Genomic DNA, 23,559 nt, shown 5'->3' with positions numbered 1-23,559 from the left:
GTAGAGTACAGTCTTTAGGACATGTGCCCAAGCGTGGTACAGCTGGGGCATGTGGCAGTTCTGTTTTTTGCTGCTGCTTCTTTTCTTTTTTTTTTTTGGAGACAGGTTCTCAGTATATAGCCTTTTGTTATCCCGAGCTTTCTCTGCAGTCTGGCTGCCTCAGAGTCATTGAGATCCACTTGCCTCTGCCTCCTGAGTGTTGTCTTTAAAGGCATGTTTCACCACACCCAGATGCATGTCTAGCTTTTTGTTTTGGTTTGGATTTTGGTTTTTTCAAAACAGGGTTTCTCTGTGTTGCCCTGGCTGTCCTGGAACTCACTCGGTAGCCCAGGCTGGCCTCAAACTCAGAGATCTGCCTGGCTGACTTTTCAGCTGTTTGAGAAACTTCCACCCTGATTTCTAAAGTGGCTCTAATCCCTCACCAGCAGTAACGGGTCCTGTTTCTCCACATCCTTGCCAGCATTTGCTGTTTTTGCTTTTTGAGAAATAACCATTCTGACTAGAGTAAGGTGGAATCTCAGGTTAGTTTTTTTCCTTGATGGTTAGTGGTGTGGAACACCTAAGAGAAAGAGCATTTATTTGTGTTCTTTCTCTTGAGAACTGTCTGTTCAGTTCCATAGACTTTTTTTTTTTTTTTTTTTTTTTTTTTTTAAATCAGGTTGGCTACTTTCTTGGTTTAGTTTTTAAAGCTCCACATCTATTTTATACATGAATCCTCTGTCAGATATATGGCTGTCAAAGATTCTCTCCCATTACTTTGACTACTCACTTTCTACTGAAGAACATCTCGATTGCTCTGCAGTGAGACCCTTATGGGAAAGGCCTTGTGCTTCATTTCTTTATATCCTCAGCAACAAGCTAAAGCCATACACATGGTAGGTAGTTACTTAAATGCTTACAGGCTTCAATTGAACTTTAACTAGACATTAACCGGAAGAAATGCAGAAACTTGTTTTAGAGAGATAAAATTCACAGAACAGTAACCATTTTGTGTACAGTTTAGTGGTTTTTTTTTTTTTTTTTTTTTTTTAAACTTTATTGTAAAAGCTAGGGCGGTGGTGGTGCATGCCTTTAATCCCAGCACTCAGAAGGCAGAGCCAGGCAGATCTCTGTGAGTTCGAGGCCAGCCTGGTCTACAGAGCGAGATCCAGGACAGGCACCAAAACTTCACAGAGAAACCCTGTCTTGAAAAAACAAAAACAAAAACAAAAACAAAAACAAAAACAAAAAACAAAACAAAACTTTATTGTGAGAACAGATGTGTCGCAGTGTGCTTGTGGAAGTCAGAAGACAGCTTGTGGGAGTCTGTTCTCTCTTCCACCATGTGAGTCCCAAAGATCAAACTCAGGTCATCAGGCTAGGCAACAAGTGTCCCTTCCCGATCACCTGCCTCCCAGCTTCCAGCAGTGAATTCTTAACGCAGTCTGTCTGGAGTTTCAAAACATTCCCATTGCTCCCAAGGAAGACTTTGAACATATTAAATTGTCATGTCCCTTTATTACAGAAGTAATAAACTGCCAAACTCTGGCAGTTACTAATCTGTTATGTCTCTCTGAATTTGCCTGCCTTGAAAATTTCATAACGTACAACCTTTCTGTCCGGTTTCTTTCTTTCTTTCTTTCTTTTTTTTTTTTTTTGAGCTGAGGATCGAACCCAGGGCCTTGCGTTTGCTAGGCAAGCGCTCTAGCACTGAGCTAAATCCCCAACCCTTCTGTCTGGTGTCTTTCACTTAGCAGTATTTGTTGGCGATACATCCATGTTATAGCAAGTATTAACCAGTACTTCACTGAATAATGCAAAAGCCAGTTTATATCTGTTTATATCTGCTGTAGTGTTGCTATAAACCCTGGATTACAAATTTTTATTTCAGTACTCTATTCTTTTGGATGTGTAAGAGTAGAAATGTGAGCCGTGAGCTCAATGTGTGCTCAACCTTTGAGGAACTGTTTTTCCACAGTGGCGTGGCCATTTTATAGTACCAACAGCAATGGAAGAGATTCCAGTCTCTTTGCATCCCCATCAGTACTGATTGCTTTCCTTTATTTACATTTTATGTCTATAAGTGTTTGCCTACATGTACTGGTAGGTACCCTTAGAGGCAGAAGAGGGCATTGGGTCCGCCATACCTGGAGTGATGGATGGTTGTAAGATCCGGTGTTGGCACTGGGAACAGAATCCAGGTTCTCTGCAAGAGCAGCAAATGCTCTTCCCTGCTGAGCCAATTTATTGTTTACTTATTTATTATTCACTACAGCCCAATTTATTGTTTTTGTTTTTTGCCATCCTTATGAGTATGAAGTGCTTTCTCGATGTGGCTTTGGTTGGCTTTTCCCTGTCGATGTGATAATGATCATTTCTGTATGTACTTGTTCGCCATTTGTGCATGGTTTTTAGAGCAATGTTCGTTCAAGGTCTTTGCCTGATTTTTTATTATATTTTTTATGTTGGTGGTATAAGTCCTTCATATATTCTGGATCTATATCCATATTAGGCATATGATTTGCAGCAATGCAAGGGATTTTAAGGTAAATTGGATGCTTTGTCTCTGTCCGTCTAGGTCAGCTTCCATCTTGAAATGAGCTTCTTTGAAGTTTATAATGAGAAGATTCACGACCTCCTGGTTTGCAAAGGTGAAAATGGGCAGAGGAAACAACCAGTAAGAGTCCAATAATTTTCCCTGCATTTACTTGCTTGTTTACAGGGGAGAGTGGCACATGTGTATGCCACCGCATGCAGGAGGCAGTCTGGATAACCTGCTGGCATCCATTCTCTCCTCCTGCCGTGGGGATCCCAGGGCTGGAACTCAGGTCATTGGGCTTTGGGGCAGGTGCCCTTACCTGCTGAGCCATCTCTCCTCCCCTTAAATGACTTTTTAAAAATTTGTGTGTGTGTGTGTGTGTGTGTGTGTGTGTACATGCATATGTGTCTGCCTTCATGTGGAGGCCAGAGAACAGCCTCAAATATTATCCTAAGAATATTGTCTACCACTTTGAGACAGGCTGCTCATTGGCCTAGAGCTCACCAGTTAGACCAGATTGGCTGCCCAGTGAGCCCCAGTGAGCATCCACTTCCCCAGTGCTGGGATTACAAGCGTGTGTAGACTGTAGACTGTACCAGACATTTTCATTTGGGGCCTAGGGATTGAATCTGGTCATCTTGATTGTGAGGCAAACACTTCACTGAGTTAGTGTCCTAGCCTCTATTTATTTGATCTTTTTGTTTTGTTTTTCGAGACAGAGTTTCTCTGTGTAGCTTTGAAGCCTGTTCTGGAACTAGCTCTGTAGACCAGGCTGGCCTCAGATTTACAGAGATCTGCCTGCTTCTGCCTCCCAAGTGCTGGGAGTGCCACCACTGCCCGGCTTAGTTGATGCTTTGTAGATCATTCGTGAAATAGATTTCAGATAAAAAATAAAACAAAACTGCATTTAAAATTGAAGTTTTAATTTTATGAAGGACCTCTCAGCACAAGAAATGAAAATCTAAAATCACTTTCTTTGCCCATTGTTATGAAGTTTACCATTGATAACATTGAGAAAGTTAAAATAGCACTTTTTTAGATGATTTCTATGCATTTTAAAATTTCTGGATGAAGTTTAAAGTATGGGTGAAAAATTTTATAGGTGAAAAGTATAGGTGTAAATTCTGAAGTTTACAATGAATTTTTTTAGAGAGACTTAGAAGCATGTATAATAGCTACTGCAGGATTTAACTTAAGAATTAAAAGTAAGACCTATACAGACTACATATTATGTGACTATAAGTATTTCTGGTGATGATGTTTCTTAGTGTCTTATAGATTTTGTGAGAACCTTTGTATTTCTTTCTGGATAAAGATAAATCTCTACCTCAAACTTCAATATAAAAAAAAGATTTAGAATTGTATTTCCTACTAAATATCTGTCCCTTCTTAAAGATGTAATGTTTCTTTCTCCAGCTGAGAGTGAGAGAGCATCCTGTTTCTGGACCGTACGTTGAAGCTCTGTCAATGTAAGTGTCTGCTCAGTCAGCGTGAGGGGGAGAGAGCAGATGGCAGAGAGAGCATGCTCGCCCATGGTCCTTACCACACTGCGTTTGCCATCCCAGCTTTGAACCTGTTTCCCAGTTACTTTCCCCTCTCTGTCAGTCAGGCCGTCAGCTCTTTGTCAGTATCTTTTGAAATATCTGTGAGGTGCCTGATGCCTGGTGTTGATATAATCTGAGTATTAAATGTAGATTCCTTTCTTGTTCTCATCCCCCCCCCCCCTTCAACTTAGGATCTTTGCATTTACTTTTTATTCCAATTGCTTTAAGGCTGAGTGAGTGAAGGGTTTTATACTTGCCAACTTCCAGTGTGCTAGTTCTTCTCCTTAAGGAAAAGAAAAGTGGTTCTCAGTACACATTCAGCTCTGTTCAGTGACCAGGTTCTGTTGGACGTGTGTGTGCCACACCCACATATGTGTATTGTGCATGTACATATGAGTTAAAGTATATATTATGGTGTTATGCAGTGGAATATTATAATGTTAAGATTCCAGGGTGCTTTAGTAGGGAAAAATCATAATTCTTGGTAAAATTTAAGGTACTATCATATTTTCTGTCTTTTAAGAAATGGCCTAGAGGGGGCTGGAGAGATGGCTCAGCGGTTAAGAGCACCGACTGCTCTTCCAGAGGTCCTGAGTTCAATTCCCAGAAACCACATGGTGGCTCGCAACCATCTGTAATGAGATCTGGTGCCCTCTTCTGGCCTGCAGGGACACATGCAGACAGAATACTGTGTACATAATAAATAAATAAATCTTAAAAAAAATATTTTAACAACAAAAAAAAAGAAATGACTTAGAGAAAAATTAGTGTATAATGTTTATAAATTAGTTCATTATGATTGTTAAGAGTAATTATTGAAAGATTATTAATTTATCAGTAAAATTATTTTTGTCTTTTTATTTCTTAAAAAATAGGAATGTTGTCAGTTCTTACTCTGATATTCAGGTAAGATTGGTTCTATTTTATCTTATTTTGACTAGATAGAGCACAATAACAAACATTTATGAGACTGTTTCTCCTCAATTGTCACGAGTAAAAGGAAAATTCTGTGAACTGAATCTGCACGTCAAGAGTTAGCTAAACTAGTTGATTTTCTCAATTAAAATACTGAACATCGTGTCACCTTAGAAGATTAGAAGAAGCCTCTTAAGGGCATTATTTCCTGGTGCAGGTTTCTGTGAAAGAAATAAGAAAAAAAGAGGCAATGGTCTTGTAAATTGTTACAAGATGAACAGTCATTTCTTTTTATAAATTAATGAAGATGTGTGGGAGTTGCAAATGTATGTAAGAATCAATTGTACTTTCTTGTTACTTAATTTTTTCGAATAAATCACAGTAGGCTCGCCCGGCCTACGTCTTTCTTACCAGAGTTGGCTGGCACTGGGCAATAAGCAGAGAGCCACCGCGGCTACCGTCATGAACGATAAGAGTTCCCGATCCCACTCGGTTTTCACCCTGGTGATGACGCGGACCAAGGTACTTCTATCATGATTTCACTTCACTTTTTAATTAAAAGATAATTATGTTATTCACTCCCTTCCCTTCCCTTCTTCCAGTCTCTCCCATGTTATCGCCACCTTGCTCTTTCGCAAGTTCATGGCCTTTTTCTTTAATTGTTATTGCACTCGCGCGCGCGCGCGCGCGCGCGCACACACACACACACACACACACACACACACACACACACACACACACACACGGCAGTCACTTGGTTTGTAAGTGTGTGATTTCAGGGACCACTTACGGTCCCTGAAGAAGACTAATTCTCATTCTCCGCTTCTCGGTATTCCTTAGTTGCCTGTGGCTCTTTGTCTGGGGGCAGGGTCTCAGGAGGTTTTTCCTTTGCACATTAGCATGTCTCTAGTATTGGCTCAGGTCTTGTTTAGGCAGCTCTATTATTGAGATATCAGGGATGAAGAGTTCCTGGCATTGTTAAGAGACAAAACCTCACAACAGGTCTCCTGGTCCTCCGATTTAGTCTTTCTGCGCCTCCTCCACAGTGTCCCCGCAGCCTTGAGTGCAGGAGTGTGTTGTACCTGTACCTGTACCCGTTGTGGTAGGCACCACCCTGAGATTGGTTGTTTTCTGCATTTCTGTAAGGGTCTCTCAGCAAAGAGAAGCTTCTTTGATGAAGAGTGAGGGCTACACTTATCAGTGCATATAAGGATAAATATTTATAATGCAATTAAGAATTATGCTGGTTTAGAAAAGTAGAAGTAGTGTATTCTGCTCTAAGATCTGTGACCTCATGAGCCCTGGGTAATTGCCTGGGATTCCGGGCATGACTTCTCTCCTGTTGAGTGGCCTCATTCGACAGCTGTTGCTTACCATCAAAATGCGAGTACCACTGTTGTACCTTTAGGGACGGCTTGCATGCTGGTCGTGGTCCAGGTTTAAAGGTGTCATAGCTGGGTAGGACTGTTTGTTGCTTCCCTCTCTTGGCAGCCTGCTTAGCACCTTTCAAGACTATGAAAATTAGTCAGTCCTCTGGGAGGGGGCCTTCAGGTCATTTCTGGTTAAGATCCCGAGTCCTGTGTCTGAAGTGCATAGTCAGAGCAAAGTATTTTGCTGGTGGTGGTGATTTTCATAGATAAGATAGTGAATGCATGTGTTTTGCGTCTTTCTTATTTCTGTAAATCTAAATGTGGGTATAGTCATATCACTATAAGTGTAAATAGATCTTAGGAAATTTCACAGTAACTTTTAATAACTTGTTATATATAGCAATATAGCACTGACTATTTTTAATCAAAAGCACATGATTAGTAATTTATGATTATCAGTAATCTATATCAATACTAGATGACTAACAATTTATGATATCATTGATAAAAGCTTAGCAATGTATGACAATATATAGTAATTTTAGAATGCCTGGGAAAACATGAGAAAATAAAAGATTGCAGGACTAGGGAGATAAGTCAGTGAGTAACGGGCACAAGTGTGAGGATCTGAGTTCCTGCTCCAGATCCATGTTAAAACTCTGGCACAATAGCACACACAGACTTACAGCCCCAGCCCTGCGAGGCACAGACAGGTAGACCCCTAGCTCGTGGCCCAGCAGCCCTGATCTGTGCAGTAGGCTTCAGGGCAAGGAGAGATGGACAGTTCTGAAGAGAAACACCTGATCTCCAGCTCCATATGCATGTGTGTATACATGCATGAGCATTCACACACATGTACCCATGCACATATACATGTACATGCACAAACACAGAGTAATAGATTTAAAAAAAATAACCCATAGGTTCCACTCCTCAGGTCAATGTAAACATCTTGTTATGTAATCTTTCAGTTAGTTATAATCATAATCAAATTTCAGAAAACTTTTAACAATCATATGCCATAGAAATTCTCTTGGAGGTAATTTATAAAGTTCTTTAATATTCCGCTAGCTATTATGACTGTTTATTTCCTCTGCTGTTAGATATTTATACTGATTTAAAATGTTTTGTTATTATACTGCTGAGATAAGCAAAATTTTTATTTTTGTATTTATTTGTTTTTTTTTCTTTTTTTAAAGATGTATTTAATATGTATATAGTGTTCTACATGCCAGAAGAGGGCACCAGATCTCATTACATATGGTTGTGAGCCACCATGTGGTTGCTGGGAATTGAACTCAAGACCTCTGGAAGAGCAGCCCTTAACCGCTGAGCCATCTCTCCAGCCTTGTTTTTGGTTTTTCAAGACAGGGTTTCTCTGTGTAGCTTTGGAGCCTGTCCTGGATTTTGCTCTGTAAACCAGGCTGGCCTCGAACTCACAGAGATCCGCCTGGCTCTGCCTCCTGAGTACTAGGATTAAAGGCACGTGCAACCCCTGCCTGGCTAAGCAGCATTTTTTTTCTATCCCTAGTTGTTTGCTTAAGATAACTAAGTAGTTAAGACTTTTGCTCTCTTTTAATTAAATTCTTTTATATATTTGTCACAATATAAGCCCCACTTAACGTGCTCTTTTTAATAGACTTCGTGGATATATATGCATTATTACATAGTAAGAGATGAGTTTGCTTTTTAATTCTGTTTATTTATATTCTATATATGAGTGCTCTGCATGTATACCTGCATGCCAGAAGAGGGCATCAAATTCTGTAATAGATAGTTGTGAGTCACCATGTGGTTGCTGGGAATTAAACTCCGGACCTCTGGAAGAACAAACAACCAGTGTTCTTAACCGCTGAGCCATCTCTCCAGCCCAGAGATGGTTTTAAAAATAAAAAAAATTAGGGGTTGGGGATTTAGCTCAGTGGTAGAGTGCTTGCCTAGCAAGTGCAAAGCCCTGGGTTCGATCCTTAGCTTAAAAAAAAAATTATTACTTGAATAACTTTGCCTTTTAAAGGCTTATGTTGATGACAAGTCATTTAAAAACTCTTAAATTATTTTCCTGTGATGATGTTGTAGACAGAATTTGTGGAAGGGGAAGAGCATGACCACAGAATCACAAGCCGCATAAACCTAATAGATTTGGCCGGCAGTGAGCGCTGCTCCACAGCCCGCACTAGTGGGGAGCGACTGAAGGTAAGAGGGGTGATGGCCACTCATTCTCTCTGCCTCTCTCTGTGGTGAGGTGGGTCTGTGTTGCCGAGGCTTACCCGCACAAGTGACCCTCGTGCCTCAGGCCCAGAGTCACTGGACCACAGGTGGGCCCCAGCATATCCCTTACTCTTGTCATGATGGGGAGACTTATTTTGAGGACATTATTTTTGGGAGAGTGCAATTTGAATATGCTTAACAAAAAGCAAAGTATCTTCATCTCTAGTTTATAGATTGCTGTGGTTTGCATACTTCATTGTGATAACTTTTCAAAGAAAATTAATAAATTTTGAGTCATAAAAATGTTGATAGTAAGCCGGGCAGTGGTGGCGCACGCCTTTAATCCCAGCACTCGGGAGGCAGAGCCAGGCGGATCTCTGTGAGTTCGAGGCCAGCCTGGGCTACCAAGTGAGTTCCAGGAAAGGCGCAAAGCTACACAGAGAAACTCTGTCTCGAAAAACCAAAAAAAAAAAAAAAAAAAAAAATGTTGATAGTTTATGGAAGAAAGTATTTACTCAGTAACTATATGAGGAGAGAGGTATATTTTATGGAATAAATATGTTGCTGAGACATTAAGAAAAATGACCGTCTTTCACCTTACATACAGGAAGGTGTGAGCATTAACAAGTCCTTGCTCACCCTGGGGAAGGTCATATCTGCACTCTCTGAGCAAGCAGGAGGAAGGAGGGTTTTTATTCCATACCGTGAATCCGTTCTTACATGGTAAGTATCTTTCTTTCTTTTTCTTTTTTTGTTTGGTTTTTCGAGACAGAGTTTCTCTGTGTAGCTTTGCGCCTTTCCTGGAACTCACTTGGTAGTCCAGGCTGGCCTTGAACTCACAGAGATCCTCCAGCCTCTGCCTCCCGAGTGCTGGGATTAAAGGTGTGCGCCACCAACGCCCAGCTCGGTAAGTATCTTTCAAAGCATAAGTAATGGGGTTTGTTTTGTTTTGGTGTATGTCTATGGTGTGTGCATGTTTGTACACATATGTGTGCCAGGTGTGCTTGCCCGTGTATGTACATGTGGAGGCTAGAGGTTGAAATCAGGAGTCTTCCTCTGTCCTCCCTCCACCTGGTTTTTTGGGACAAGATCTCTCACTGAATCTGGAACTCGATGTTCGGGTGTGAATGGCTGGCTAGCCCCTGGGGTCTACCTGCTTCCCGAGCACTGGGGGTACAGGTCTTATTCACTGTTCTATTGCTGAGACAAAGCACTATGACCAAGGCAGCTTCTAAAAAGGCACTTAATTGCAGACTTGCTTATAGTTTCAGAGAGTGAGTCCATGACCATCATGGTGGGCAGCAAGGAGGCAGGCATGGAGCTGCAGTGGTAGCTGGGAGCTTGCATCTGATCCACAACCATGAGGCAGAAGGATGGAGAGGAGAGAGGAAGAGAGAGCTAACTGGAATGGCTCAAACCACCATGCCCAACATTTTCTTCTTTTTTGTTTTTTTTGGGGTTTTGGGGAATAGGGTTTGTCTGTGTAACAGCCTTGGCTGTCCTAGAACTTGCTCTGTTGACCAGGCTGACCTTAAACAGAGATCCGCCTGCCTCTGCCTCCCAGGTGCTGGGATTAAAGGATGCACCACCATCCCAGCCATACCCAATTTTTATGTGGGTTCTGGGGACCTGAACTCGGGTCCTTATGCTTACACAGCAAGTATTTACCTACTAGCCCATCTCTTCAGCCCCTGAAAAAGAAATAATTGTATAAGATACAGTGGGCTGGGATGGTAGAATGCTTGCCTGGTGCGCATGTGCACGCATATACACACACACACACAGTGTAGACAGACTTTTCTTTTGGGCTGCCAGCTCACAAAAATATGACACTCGAACTTATTAATTATAAAAGCTCGGCCTTAGCTTAGGCTTATTTCTAACCAGCTCTTATAACTTAAATTAACCCATATTTTTAAATCTACATTCTTTCACATGCTCGTTACCTCATCTCCATTATCTCTATTATTTCCATCCTGCTTCTTTGGTTGTCTGGCTGGCAATTCCGTCTGTCTTCTTCCCTGACCCCTCTGCCAGAAGTCCCTGCTATACCTCTTGCCTAGCTATTGGCCATTTAATGTTTTGTTAATCCAGTCACTGACACATCTTCACACAGTGTAAAGGAATATCCCACAACATTTCCCCCTTTTTGTCTAAATAAAAAGGAAAGGGCTGGAGAGATGACTCAGTGGTTAAGAGTACCAACTGTTCTTCTAGAAGTCCTGAGTTCAATTCCCAGCACCCACATGGTGGCTCACAACCATCTGTAATGAGATCTGGCGCCCTCTTCTGTACACATAATAAATAAATAAATCTTTGAAAAAAAGGAAAGATTTTAACCAAAAATACAAAAGAGAGATAGGGAGAGAGAGAAAAGGACTGATTTCATGTCATTTTGGAATAGAGGAGAATTATGAATTCTAGAAACAATCTACCTGGAATGTCTGAAGAGATGAGTGTAAACCACTCTGCTTGTTAGTACTTTACATGTATTACAAAACATTCACTCTGTGTGTAAGTGAAACTGAATAATTTTGTTCTCCTAGCACTTAACAGCCAGCACATGGCTCTGCCATGATTTTATAATGAGTGTGCACTTTCCATCATTGTCCTTATATGCACTTAATGTTCAATTTCTAATAAACATTAATATAGATAGGTAGTCTGCAGCTTATAATGGTTTTCCTTGAAATTTTTCTACTTTATGGTGGTGTGAAAAATGATAACTATTCAGGAGAAATGACTTCTTAAAAATATATTATTTTGTGTATGTGTATGTTACAGTATACATGCAGAGGTCTTACATAGAAGGTTACCTTACTCAGGATGATTTTCTCTGGCTCCATCCATTCCAGGTCTATTTCATAATTTCATTTTTCTCATCAGCTGACTCATATTCCGTTGTGTAAATGCACCACATTTTCATCATCCATTCATCTGTTGATGGACATCTAGACTGTTTCCAATTCCTGACTACTATGAATAAAGCAGCGATGATAATGGGTGTGCAGGCTCCTCTGTGGTGGGACGTAGAGTCCTGTGGTATATGTCCAAGGGTGAGATAGCTGGATCTTGAGGTAAATCTGTTCCAGCTTCCCGAGGAACCTCGACACTGATTCCCACAGTGACTGTACGAGTTTGCTCTCCCACCAGCAGTGAATACGTGTTTCCCTTTCCTTGCCTCCTCGACAGCTGTGCTTTCATCTGTTTTATTGATCCCGGCCATTCTGACTGAAGTAATATGAAATCTCAAAGTAGTTTCCATTTGCCTCGCCCTGATGGCTAAGGGTGTTGAACATTTCTTAGTGTTTCTCAGTCTCAGTGCTTCATCTTTTGAGGACTCTGCTTAGTTCTGTACCCCTTTTTTAAATTGAGTTGTTTGTCTTCTTGATGCTCAGCTTTTTTGAATTCTCATATATTTTGGATATTAGGATATATACCTATAGGGTATAGGCTGCCACTTTGTCGGGATGAGTATCCTTGGCCGAATAGAAGCTTCTCACCTTTGTGAGGTCCCATTTGCATGTTGTTCTTAATGCTGGGCTAATGGTGTCCTGTCCAGAAAGTCCTTTCCTGTGCTGACAAGTCCCAGCCTGTTTGTCTTCTATCATATTCGGGGTGTCTGGTTTTGTATTGAGGTCCTTGAACCATCTGGAGTTGAGTTTTGTGCAGAGTGATAAATACAGATCTGTTTGCATTCTCCTACATACGCACATCCACTTGACCAACATCGTCTGTTGAAGATGTTGTCTTTTCTCCAGTGTGAATATTTGTATTCTTTGTCAAAAATAGGTGTCTGTAGTGTATAGAATTATGGATGGATCTTTATTCTTCTCTCTTGATCAGTGTGTTTCTTTTTATGCTAATACCATGTTGTTTTTATTACTATAGCTCTGTAGTACAACTTGAGATCTGGGATGGTAATACCCCAGAAATTCTTTTATTATTCAGGGTTGTTGTAGCTATTCTGGTTTTTTTTGTATTTGTTTTTTTTTTTTTTATTTTTGTTGTTGTTTTGTGTGTGTGTGTGTGTGTGTGTGTGTGTGTGTGTGTGTGTGTGTTTCCATATGAAGTAGAAGATGGTTTTCTTGATTTCTGTGAAGAAGTGTGTTGAAAGTTTGCTGGGGATTACATTGAATTGATAGGTTGCTCTTGGTGGGATGTCCATTTTCACAATTTATCCCACCAGTCCATGCACATTAGAGATCTTTCTGTCTTCTGTCTTCTTCTATTTATTTCTTTAATGTCTTAAAGTTTTTATTATACAAGTCTTTTACTTGCTTTGTTAAATACATGATATTTTCAATTTACTAATAGATTTATTGGCATGTAATCTTAAGTGAAGGAGCATTGGTGCACAACTGGGTAAGAACCACATCTACAGCAGTAGTATATCTTTATAATTGGTGTATTATTGTTGTTGTTTGTTTATTTAGGTTTTCTTTTTATTAGACAGGCTCTCACTTTGTTCTAGAATATACTATTTAGACCAGAATGGCCTTGAACCCACTCAATCCTTCTGCTTCAGCCTTCCAAGTGGCTAACACCATGCCTAGCGTTTAACTCCTTAATTATAATGTTGTTTCTATCTTGAAACTTAAAATGGAGAATATGATTTTTTTTTAGATTTATTTATTATGTATACAATGTTCTGCCTGCATATATGCATGCAGGCCAGGAGAGGGCACTGGATCTCATTATAGATGGTTGTGAGCCACCATGTGGTTGCTGGGAATTGAACTCAGAACCTCTGGAAGAGCAGCATGAGCTCTTACCCTCTGGGCTATCTCTCCAGCCTGAGAATATGATTGTTTTAATGTCTTGAGAAGCTAAGAATAGTGAAATTCATTCTGTGCTAATAAAGATATATTTGAGTCTTATATTCTCTTTTGTACACAGTACAGTACAGAATGTTTATCTGTTAATTCATCATTTTCAGCATGTATTGGGAACTAACTCCTGCAGGTTATGGTAGCACTGGGGATACAAAGATGACCAAGACATACGGTCTCTTTGCTGTAGTAGCTCATACTCTAAAGGGAAACATCTTACTAAATATTTGATGGCTAATCATGTTTAAAAGCCTATAAACAGCTTATTGCTTTATAAAGCAGTGTAGACAAAAATAAGAGAAGCCAGGAGCATGGGCCAGGCGTAGTAGGGTCCATGCCTTTAATCCCAGCACTTGTGAGACAAAGGCAGGCAGATCTCTGTGTGTTTGAGGCCAGTCTGGTCCACATAGCAAGTTTCAGGCCAGCCAAAGCTATCTAGTGAGACCCTGTCTCAAAATAATAATAATAATGATAATGTAAAAAAAGAAATGAAAATATAAGAGAAAACAAAGTATTTATGAGATGTAAATGGCTTTAATGGTGTCTGAGTAGAGAGTCAGTATTGTGTTGGTTTGGATTTTCTGACGATTACTGCTACTAGGTGGTTATAGAAGAAAAGTCTAATTGTGATTGTCTTCCCTTCTCCTTAAAGGCTATTGAAAGAAAGCCTAGGTGGAAATTCAAAAACAGCAATGATTGCTACCGTCAGTCCTGCGGCCAGCAACATAGAGGAGACACTGAGCACACTTAGATACGCCACCCAAGCCCGCTTGATAGTCAATATCGCCAAAGTCAACGAAGACATGAATGCAAAGTTAATTAGAGGTGAATGTTGTCTCAACTATCACTGTTGATGTTTTGCAGGTATATGCTTGTACACAGTCTACAGGAGCTTGTGTGTGGATGCACATGTGTTTGCTGTGTTGTGGAAGCCCCAGGCTAGTGTTGAGAGTCTCCCTAGATTGCTCTCCATCTTTTTCATTGAGATCATATCTCCCAATTGACCCCAAGCTCCCCAATATGTCTAGGCTAGCTAGACTGCTTGCTTTGGGGGAGTTTCCTGTCTCTGCCTTGCAAGTAATAGAACTACAGACAGGCTGCTACGCCCGCCCAGCACGAACATGGATGCTACTCCCATTCTTAAGAATGCACAACAAGCATTTTACCAAATGAGTCATCTCCTCAGCCCCTTATTTCTCAATTACAAAAAATATCGTTCTGCAGTTTAGATTGATTAATTTATTAATTCCCATCTTAATATAAAATTCTAAGAAAACTGTTGCCCCCATTGCTTGTTTGCTAATACATCCTGTCTATAAACCTGACAGTGATGGAGGGGTGGGTGTACAGTGAGAAAGGGAAGTAGTGAGGGGGATCAGAACAAGGTTAGAGAAGAGAGTGGGTGGAGGGAGCAGCGAGTGGAAACGTCTTTCTCCAGACTTAGCCACTGGTCACGTGTCTTTCATAAATCTTTAGAATTGAAAGCAGAAATTGAAAAGTTAAAAGCTGCTCAGAGGAACACCCGGAATATTGACCCTGAACGGTACAGGCTCTGTCGACAAGAGATAACGTCCTTGAGGATGAAGCTGCATCAGCAGGAAAGAGACATGGCAGAAATGCAGAGGTGACCACACCCAGAACCATGACCCTGACATGTGTCACTGTGGAACTGTGGGACTGCGAGGCAGGCAGAGAACACTGACTCCTTCTCACCCCTCCTTCAGAACAGAACAGCTTGCTTTCATTTCAGTTGTCCCTTTGGGGGGTGGGGTGCGCCAGACAGGGTTTCTCTGTGTAGCCCTAACTGTCCTGGAACTCACTCTGTAGACCAGACTGGTCTAGAACTCACAGAGATCCACCTGCCTCTGCTTTCTGAGTGCTGGGATTAAAGGCGTGCGCCACCACTGCCTGGCTAGTAGTCCTATTTTAAATGGTGGTAGTATTCCACAAGCTTCACAGATGGTCTTTTGATTTCGGTCTTACATAAATGGATGTTTTAACCTCAATATTTTCTTTTTTGGATAGAGTATGGAAAGAAAAGTTTGAACAAGCTGAGAAAAGAAAACTTCAAGAGACAAAGGAGTTACAGGTATCATTTCAATCTCCTAAACTAATTTGAAGTGGAAAAAGCACAGGTGTAAATTTCATTTTTCATCTTTATTGTATAACCACTGTACAAAGAAATACATAAAGACAGTTGACATAAAGAATTGATAGAGACCAAGGGTTAACTGGACATTTGAAAAAAAGACACTGTTGGTTCCTCCAGTTCTGGTCTGCCCCTGTGCCGGGAATCAGGCCTATGTCTGCCCCACCTAAGCGGCTCTCCTGCAGCGGCTCTCCTGCAGAGGCTCTCTCCTGCAGAGACTCTCTCCTGCAGCGGCTCGCCTGCAGAGGCTCTCTCCTGCAGAGGCGCTCTCCTGCAGCGGCTTTCCTGCAGAGGCTCTCTTGCAGTGGCTCTCCTGCAGAGGCTCTCCTGCAGGGGCTCTCTCCTGCAGAGGCTCTCCTGCAGAGGCTCTCCTGCAGAGGCTCTCCTGCAGCGGCTCTCCTGCAGAGACTCTCCTGCAGAGGCTCTCCTGCAGAGACTCTCCTGCAGAGGCTCTCCTGCAGACTCTCTCCTGCAGATGCTCTCCTGCAGACTCTCTCCTGCAGAGGCTCTCCTGCAGACTCTCTCCTGCAGAGGCGCTCTCCTGCAGCGGCTCTCCTGCAGAGGCTCTCCTGCAGAGGCTCTCCTGCAGAGGCTCTCCTGCAGCGGCTCTCCCCTGCAGACTCTCTCCTGCAGAGGCTCTCTCCTGCAGAGACTCTCCTGCAGACTCTCTCCTGCAGAGGCTCTCCTGCAGACTCTCTCCTGCAGACGCTCTCTCCTGCAGCGGCTCTCCTGCCGAGACTCTCTCCTGCAGACTCTCTCCTGCAGAGACTCTCTCCTGCAGACTCTCTCCTGCAGAGACTCTCCCCTGCAGAGGCTCTCCTGCAGAGGCTCTCCTGCAGAGGCTCTCCTGCAGAGACTCTCTCCTGCAGAGTCTCTCCCCTGCAGAGACTCTCTCCTGCAGCGGCTCTCCTGCAGAGACTCTCCCCTGCAGAGGCTCTCCTGCAGAGGCTCTCCTGCAGAGACTCTCTCCTGCAGAGGCTCTCCTGCAGAGGCTCTCTCCTGCAGAGACTCTCTCCTGCAGAGGCTCTCCTGCAGAGACTCTCTCCTGCAGAGACTCTCTCCTGCAGAGGCTCTCCTGCAGAGACTCTCTCCTGCAGAGACTCTCTCCTGCAGAGACTCTCTCCTGCAGAGGCTCTCCTGCAGAGGCTCTCCTGCAGAGGCTCTCTCCTGCAGCGGCTCTCCTGCAGAGGCTCTCCTGCAGAGGCTCTCTCCTGCAGAGGCTCTCCTGCAGAGGCTCTCCTGCAGTGGCTCTCCTGCAGAGACTCTCCTGCAGAGGCTCTCCTGCAGTGGCTCTCCTGCAGCGGCTCTCTCCTGCAGCGGCTCTCCTGCAGAGGCTCTCCTGCAGCGGCTCTCCTGCAGCGGCTCTCCTGCAGAGGCTCTCCTGCAGAGGCTCTCTCCTGCAGAGGCTCTCCTGCAGAGACTCTCCTGCAGACTCTCTCCTGCAGAGACTCTCTCCTGCAGAGGCTCTCCTACAGAGGCTCTCTCCTGCAGAGGCTCTCCTGCAGAGGCTCTCCTGCAGAGGCTCTTCTGTCCGGGTGGCCAGACCAGTGCTGTCTCTGGGACACTGACAAAGCAGCCAAGGTCCCAGGTGCTGAGGCCACCACAGCTGGAGTGGCTGGTTCGGCAGCTTGATCACCTGTTGTATCAGGAACTGGTCCCTCAGGCAGCAGCTCTCTCTTCCATCCTGGGATTTGCCCTGTGTGTGGCCCAGGGGCTCTGCTCTGATGGCTACCTTCCTCATCCTCTCCACCGTGGAGGCTCTGCAGGATCACCAGCTGTCCCTGCTGCTCCTGGTGCTGCTGTGTGCTGAGATTTCCCATTAAAAACAGAGGAAGAAGAATCAGGATGGGAGCGGAAGGGGATTTGGATCCAGACTGTGATTACCTGGAGCCTCGGGGTGCGGGGATTGTTGTCATGTGCACTACACCCGATTCAGCTTTCCCTTTCCATGGGCTCTTCTAGTAACAACACGAGAGGTGGATTAGAAGAGGGAGACGCAGTAGGAGCTGCTGCTGCTGCTGGGGTTAAGGCGGCGTGCGACAGAGCTTGGAGTGAGGGCAGTGGTGGTGGAGGAGGAGGTGGGTTCAGGAGACAAGTGTGGGGAAAGGGTTACGGTCTTCATTATTTTCAGTTTTTCATTATGTGTGTATATTATATATATAGCATATATATGTAGCACTTGGGTCGTCCGGTTTGCGCAGCAGCACCCCACTGAGCCGTTTCACCTGCCCCGGGATAACTGATTTTAGATGCCGATAGCAACAGAAGTGGAAGTCAAGAATGAGTCCCACGTTTTGGAAATGTGGGTGTTACACTGTAAAATTATTAGGCCACCGAAGTGTGGGGAGGGGAGAGGACAGTTGATTGGACAATAACAAGATGAAGAATAGAGCCACACATAGGACTCTTAGGGGTGTGATGTTGACAGTCATAGAGGAACCAACAATGAGCAGAGTGTGCACACGCTCGTGTGTTCAAGTATTGCATGCTTGGGATTAAAACCAGGGCACTTCACATGCATGTACTCTACCGCTGAACTTTAATCTCAGTGAACCTGTTATGCACTAAGACTCTCTAAAGGAACCCCAATATTTAACACAGACCATTCTCTTAGGTGAATTTAATAACTTCGTGCTGTGGTCAAGACTGTCTTTTTACTTCTGCCAGAAAGCAGGAGTTACGTTTCAGATGGACAACCATTTGCCAAACCTTGTTAATCTCAACGAGGATCCACAGCTGTCCGAGATGCTGCTCTACATGGTAAAGGAAGGAATAACCACAGTCGGGAAGTACAAGCCAAGCGCGAGCCACGACATCCAGCTATCTGGAGTGCTGATCGCCGACGATCACTGGTACGTTAGTCTCCTGTACTCTCCTACGAGGCTTTGCCGTTTGTGGTCGGAAGCCTAGAAAGGTCTTGTTGATGGGGTGTTTGTCTAGATAAGGCATTCATACTGATTCTTCTCAATACTTCTTCAACCCTGTCTCTCTTTTCTCTGGTTTTGCTTTTTCTTGGTTTTTTTTTGAAACAGGGTTTCTCTGTGTAGCCTGGCTGTCCTGAAACTCACTCTGTAGACCAGGTTGGCCTTGAGCTCAGAGATTCTCTTGCATCTGCCTTCTGAGTGGGGGGGGGGGGGGCAGACTGAGCCTTCTGTGGTCTTTTGAAACCTCAAAGCCCACTCCCAGTGACACACCTCCTCCAACAAAGTCATGCCTCCTCCTAATTCTTCCTGAACAAAGTCACACCTCCCCCTAATTTCTTCCTAAACAGTCCATCACCTGGGAGCCAAACATTCAAATACATGAGCCTAAAGGGATCATTCTCATTTAGACCACACAAGGAGCTATAGCAGGCAGCGGTAACCATCATGTCGTTTTATCAGAGTGTCTATGGAGCGTCCAAAATGGCCAGTGCTAGCATAAGGATCTAGTCTGGCTGGCTTAGACTGACCGTCCTTTTGCTCAAGGCAGCCAGGGCAGCAGAGGGGAGTCCAGCAGCTGCTAATTAAAGTCAAACTGCCTTTTCTCCTAGCATCCTCCCTTATTACAGGAGGAAAACATCAGGGAAGCTAGGATAAGGAGTTAAAGAACTCGTCATCAACACCAACAGTGATGCTGTCAGTGCCTTGATGCACTTAACCCTTTCCTGGCCCCCAAGGAATGGGGCTTGCCCTTGTTGCCTTCTCTGGTATGTTTGTATGTGTCTCCTGATGCAATGGAAGTTCTTCAGGGCAGGTCCCTGGAAAGCCAACATACTGACCCAAAGGGTCTGCAGGGAAACTGGTAGGAACTAGGGAGTTTTGAGCTGTGGAAACACATGTGCTGTATAAGTAGGGTGACATTTTAATTATGCTATCGTAGAAAGCATATGTAGAGATATTAGGCTCTGAGAAATGTGCATGTTCAATCTTACCGAGTACTTTCAGATTGTTTTCCAAAATGATTATTCATTTTTATTACCATTGTCACTGAAAATACCTGTTACTCCACATCATTGTCAGCACTTAGTACTGTCAGATTTTTGTTTGTGTAAATTTAGTGAACATAAAGTAGCATCTCGTGGATTCATTTTGCATGTCCTTGGTTAATGGTGTTGTGCCTCTTTTACTTGTCTGCCTAAGTATGTCCTTTCCCATTTTTTCTTGATGATTTTCAGGAGTTCTTTACATATTCTGGGTTCTAGTATTTTGTGAGTTTTGTGTGTTGCAAGCATCTTCTTTTGTGTGTGTGTGTGTGTTTTTGAGTCATCTTCACTATCTTTCGTACATTGATTAAAGTTTTTTATTTTAATGCCTAGTACTAATTTTTTCCTTTATATGATTGTTAATTTCGTGGTTTGTTTAAGAAACAATATTTCATGTAGACCTCGTGGCTCAGACCTATATATATTTCTTCTGAAGACTAAGGCAGGAGAATTGCAAGTTCAAGGAAAGGCCAACCTGAGCACTTAGTGAGACCTTATCTCAAAAGGAAAAATAAGAAAGAGGGATGAGGGTATAACTCAGTGGTAGAATTCTTGCACAAGATTCTGGGTTCAGGGCTGGAGAGATGGCTCAGAGGTTAAGAGCACTTCCAGAGGTCCTGAGTTCAATGCCCAGCAACCACATGGGGGCTCACAACCATCTGTAATGAGATCTGGTGCCCTCTTCTGGCATGTAGGCAGAATACTGTATACATAATAAATAAATAAATCTTTAAAAAAACAAAAATAAAAAAAGATCCTGTGTTCCATGCCAAATCTCTATCTCTCTCTCTCTCTCTCTCTCTCTCTCTCTCTCACACACACACACACACACACACACACACACACACACACACACAAAGTGACATCATACAGATGTTTTCCTTTATTTTCCTCTAGATTTTTGAAGTTTTGTATGAACTAGAGATCGAAATTAATTTCTATATGAGTAATCAATTCTCCCTGGACCTTATGCTGAGTATTTTATTGTTTCTCTTGGGACTGTTTATAAAAATATGGGAATCTGATTACTTGAGTTTTGTAATGAGTCTTTTAATTTGGTAGGACACCTAAGTTTTTCAGGCCCTTTTGCTATTCTGTTAATTATATTATACAAGTACAGCATCATTTACATCAGTGGCAAAGCTACAGAACTAACCCATGGATGCAGAGCCTCATGGGGGGCTGGGGTGCCTGTTGCTTGCCTTGAGCTCTCCTGTCCAGTTAGACTCATCGGCGTTTGTCTTGCTCACTGGACGGAGATGCTCGTGAGAGCTGCTTCCACGTCTCTCCTCACCACTGACACGTATCAGGCTCTGGGGTTCAGTGAGTGAAGACGACCACAGTGCTCCTTAATCCCTATGTCAAGGGCCAGATGACCACTGCATGCCTGCTGGGCAGGATTCAGACTTCCCAGAGAAAGTCCTCCTAGAGGGCTGGCCAGCCGTCAAGGTTTGTAGGATGGTGTTGATATGGAAGAGGAGGGCTCTCCCTGAAGAAGGACTCTGTGAAAGGAAGCTGCTGATCTGGTTGCCTATGTGAAATGGGCTCACGTGGAGGGCAGTGGCTTATGAAGGAGACTGGTGGTTGAACTGGGTTGTCCGGGTCTCAGAATGCTGCCTGTGGACCTCTGCTGACGGAGGAGATGGGATAGGAGAGGAGAGAGATTGCTTAAAGCTAGCTGCTTCAGACACCTCCTAATGTGAGAGGCATGCCATCAGCAGTGAGCTGTTGTGCTCAGATCCGTTTGGGGGTGTTTTAATTCAACTATTATTCTCTGATTTCAAATCCTGGAGCCTAATCAATGCCAAAGGTCTCAACTTGCCTTTTGCTGTAGTTTCCTGTTTCTGTCTAGACAGCCTGTAAAATTTCCTATTTTCTGAATAAGAAAGACTCCCCAAATGTGCAAGTGACATTTGTAACCAATTTGTCACATCTCCCCACCAAGGTCTGTTAGTTAGATGGCTAAGAACATGCTTTTGTCTCCCTGCTTTGTAATACCTCATCTTCCATTAGTAAAGCCGTTTATAGGACACGTGATGCAATCAAGTATAAAACCAGAAACCTCAAAAATAAGAACACATTAAAACACTCTTAGAGTAATCCATTACCTATAGTTGATTGTTTTTGTCCTTGAACTTTTTTGTGTACTTTTTCCATTTTCAGGGAAGGTTTGTTTTAGTCCCCACCCCCCAGAAGTAATCAAAATATAATGAAACTTCCTCCGACACTGGCAGATAAAATTGCTGGGGCTGCTGGTGTTTTGATTTTGTTTTTCTTTTGATTTTTTTGTCTGTTTGTTTTTGTTTTCCAAGACAGGGTTTCTCTGTGTAGTTTTGGTGCCTGTCCTGGATCTCGCTCTGTAGACCAGGCTGGCCTTGAACTCACAGAGATCCCCCTGGCTCTGCCTCCCAAGTGCTGGGATTAAAGGTGTGCCCTACCACCTCCCAGCTTGATTTTATTTTTCACCAAATTTCAAAGTCTATCTGGAGGAAAAATAAAATAATTTAAAATTATTTTTGCTATAAATTGGTTGAACTTATTACTCAAGAAATAATCTAAACAGATTTATTCCCTCTTTCTTCTCTTTTTAAAATGTCCTGTAATTATAACAGTGCATTTTCTCTTTAACAGTACTATCAGAAATTTTGAAGGAACAGTGAGTATTATCCCAGCTGGAGAAGCAAAGACATTTGTAAATGGGATGCACATTTCAGAGCCCACAGTACTACATCATGTAAGTCAATGGGGCCTACAGTGGGAGATGCTGTTAGACGTTGGCATTCATGTTTTCTTCAAGTCATGACATTCATCTACATTCATGTTCTCTCCTCTAAGTCATGACATTCCTCTATGTTCATGTTCTCTCCTCTAAGTCATGACATTCCTCTATGTTCATGTTCTCTCCTCTAAGTCATGACATTCATCTACATTCATGTTCTCTCCTCTAAGTCCATTCATGTTCTCTCCTCTAAGTCATGACATTCATCTACATTCATGTTCTCTCCTCTAAGTCATGACATTCCTCTATGTTCATGTTCTCTCCTCTAAGTCATGACATTCATCTACATTCATGTTCTCTCCTCTAAGTCATGACATTCCTCTATGTTCATGTTCTCTCCTCTAAGTCATGACATTCCTCTATGTTCATGTTCTCTCCTCTAAGTCATGACATTCCTCTATGTTCATGTTCTCTCCCCTAAGTCATGACATTCCTCTATGTTCATGTTCTCTCCCCTAAGTCATGACATTCCTCTATGTTCATGTTCTCTCCTCTAAGTCATGACATTCCTCTATGTTCATGTTCTTTCCTCTAAGTCATGACATTCCTCTATGTTCATGTTCTCTCCTCTAAGTCATGACATTCCTCTATGTTCATCTTTTCTCCCCTAAGTCAAGGCATTCATCTACGTTCATGTTTTCTCCCCTGAGTCTCTAATCTGAATTGAGAACTTTTCCACTTCAAAAGTTCTGTTGATTAATACATTAGTAGCCTTCCTTTGTACAAGGAGAAGTTACAGTGATGTGAACTAGGATTCACCACGGACAGCATCATCATGTGTCTTGTAAAGACCTAGGCTTAGGAATCAAGCCATGAGGGGCTGAAATCCTCACTCCATCCTTCCTCATGCTGTGACCTTTGTCAAGTTACTGAACTAGATGACTGAATGACACCGCCTGGTTGGGACACCTGTAGACTGCTGCTAACAGCTCTCTCAGAAGAGCTGGCTTAAAAGTGCTGCAGCAGACCCAGAATAATGCTCATTTTCTTTGACTCCTACTTTTCAGGGGTAGTGGAGGGTTCAATTAAAAATAATTTGTGTATAGTTTATACCGTTGCTTACAAAGAGAAGGCACTCAGTGAGTGTCAGCTGATATTAGTAAAGTCTGTGTGTTCTAATTTCCTCTTTCCCAACATTGACTATGTGGCTCATGAGTTGTTGTGCTATGTAAATGAGATTTTTATTATATATACACAAACACAGATGCAAATGTAAATTACTCAACAGTATTTGGCATATGGAAAATAATGAATAAATGTGACGGCTGCTGTGATTTTAA

The 23,559-nt window shown here is 42.8% G+C and overlaps 1 protein-coding gene across 1 annotated transcript in view; it reads left to right on the top strand.

Annotated features, from left to right (window-relative positions):
- The window catches only part of Kif14 (kinesin family member 14), a 69,483-nt gene that overhangs the window by 11,296 nt on the left and 34,628 nt on the right, over nt 1–23,559 (top strand). The window contains exons 5-15 of the mRNA XM_036201971.1: nt 2,558–2,656; nt 3,935–3,987; nt 4,938–4,968; nt 5,392–5,499; nt 8,424–8,540; nt 9,163–9,278; nt 14,040–14,212; nt 14,864–15,011; nt 15,413–15,476; nt 18,204–18,388; nt 22,132–22,234. Of these exons, the coding sequence (XP_036057864.1) occupies nt 2,558–2,656; nt 3,935–3,987; nt 4,938–4,968; nt 5,392–5,499; nt 8,424–8,540; nt 9,163–9,278; nt 14,040–14,212; nt 14,864–15,011; nt 15,413–15,476; nt 18,204–18,388; nt 22,132–22,234 (1,197 nt within the window). The remainder of the gene's footprint in view (nt 1–2,557; nt 2,657–3,934; nt 3,988–4,937; nt 4,969–5,391; nt 5,500–8,423; nt 8,541–9,162; nt 9,279–14,039; nt 14,213–14,863; nt 15,012–15,412; nt 15,477–18,203; nt 18,389–22,131; nt 22,235–23,559) is intronic.

This window comes from Onychomys torridus, chromosome 11 (assembly GCF_903995425.1).
Source record: "Onychomys torridus chromosome 11, mOncTor1.1, whole genome shotgun sequence".
In the NCBI taxonomy this organism is placed as follows: Eukaryota; Metazoa; Chordata; class Mammalia; order Rodentia; family Cricetidae; genus Onychomys; species Onychomys torridus.
Note: the sequence above shows the minus strand (reverse complement) of the source record. Positions and strands in the feature narration are given on the sequence as shown.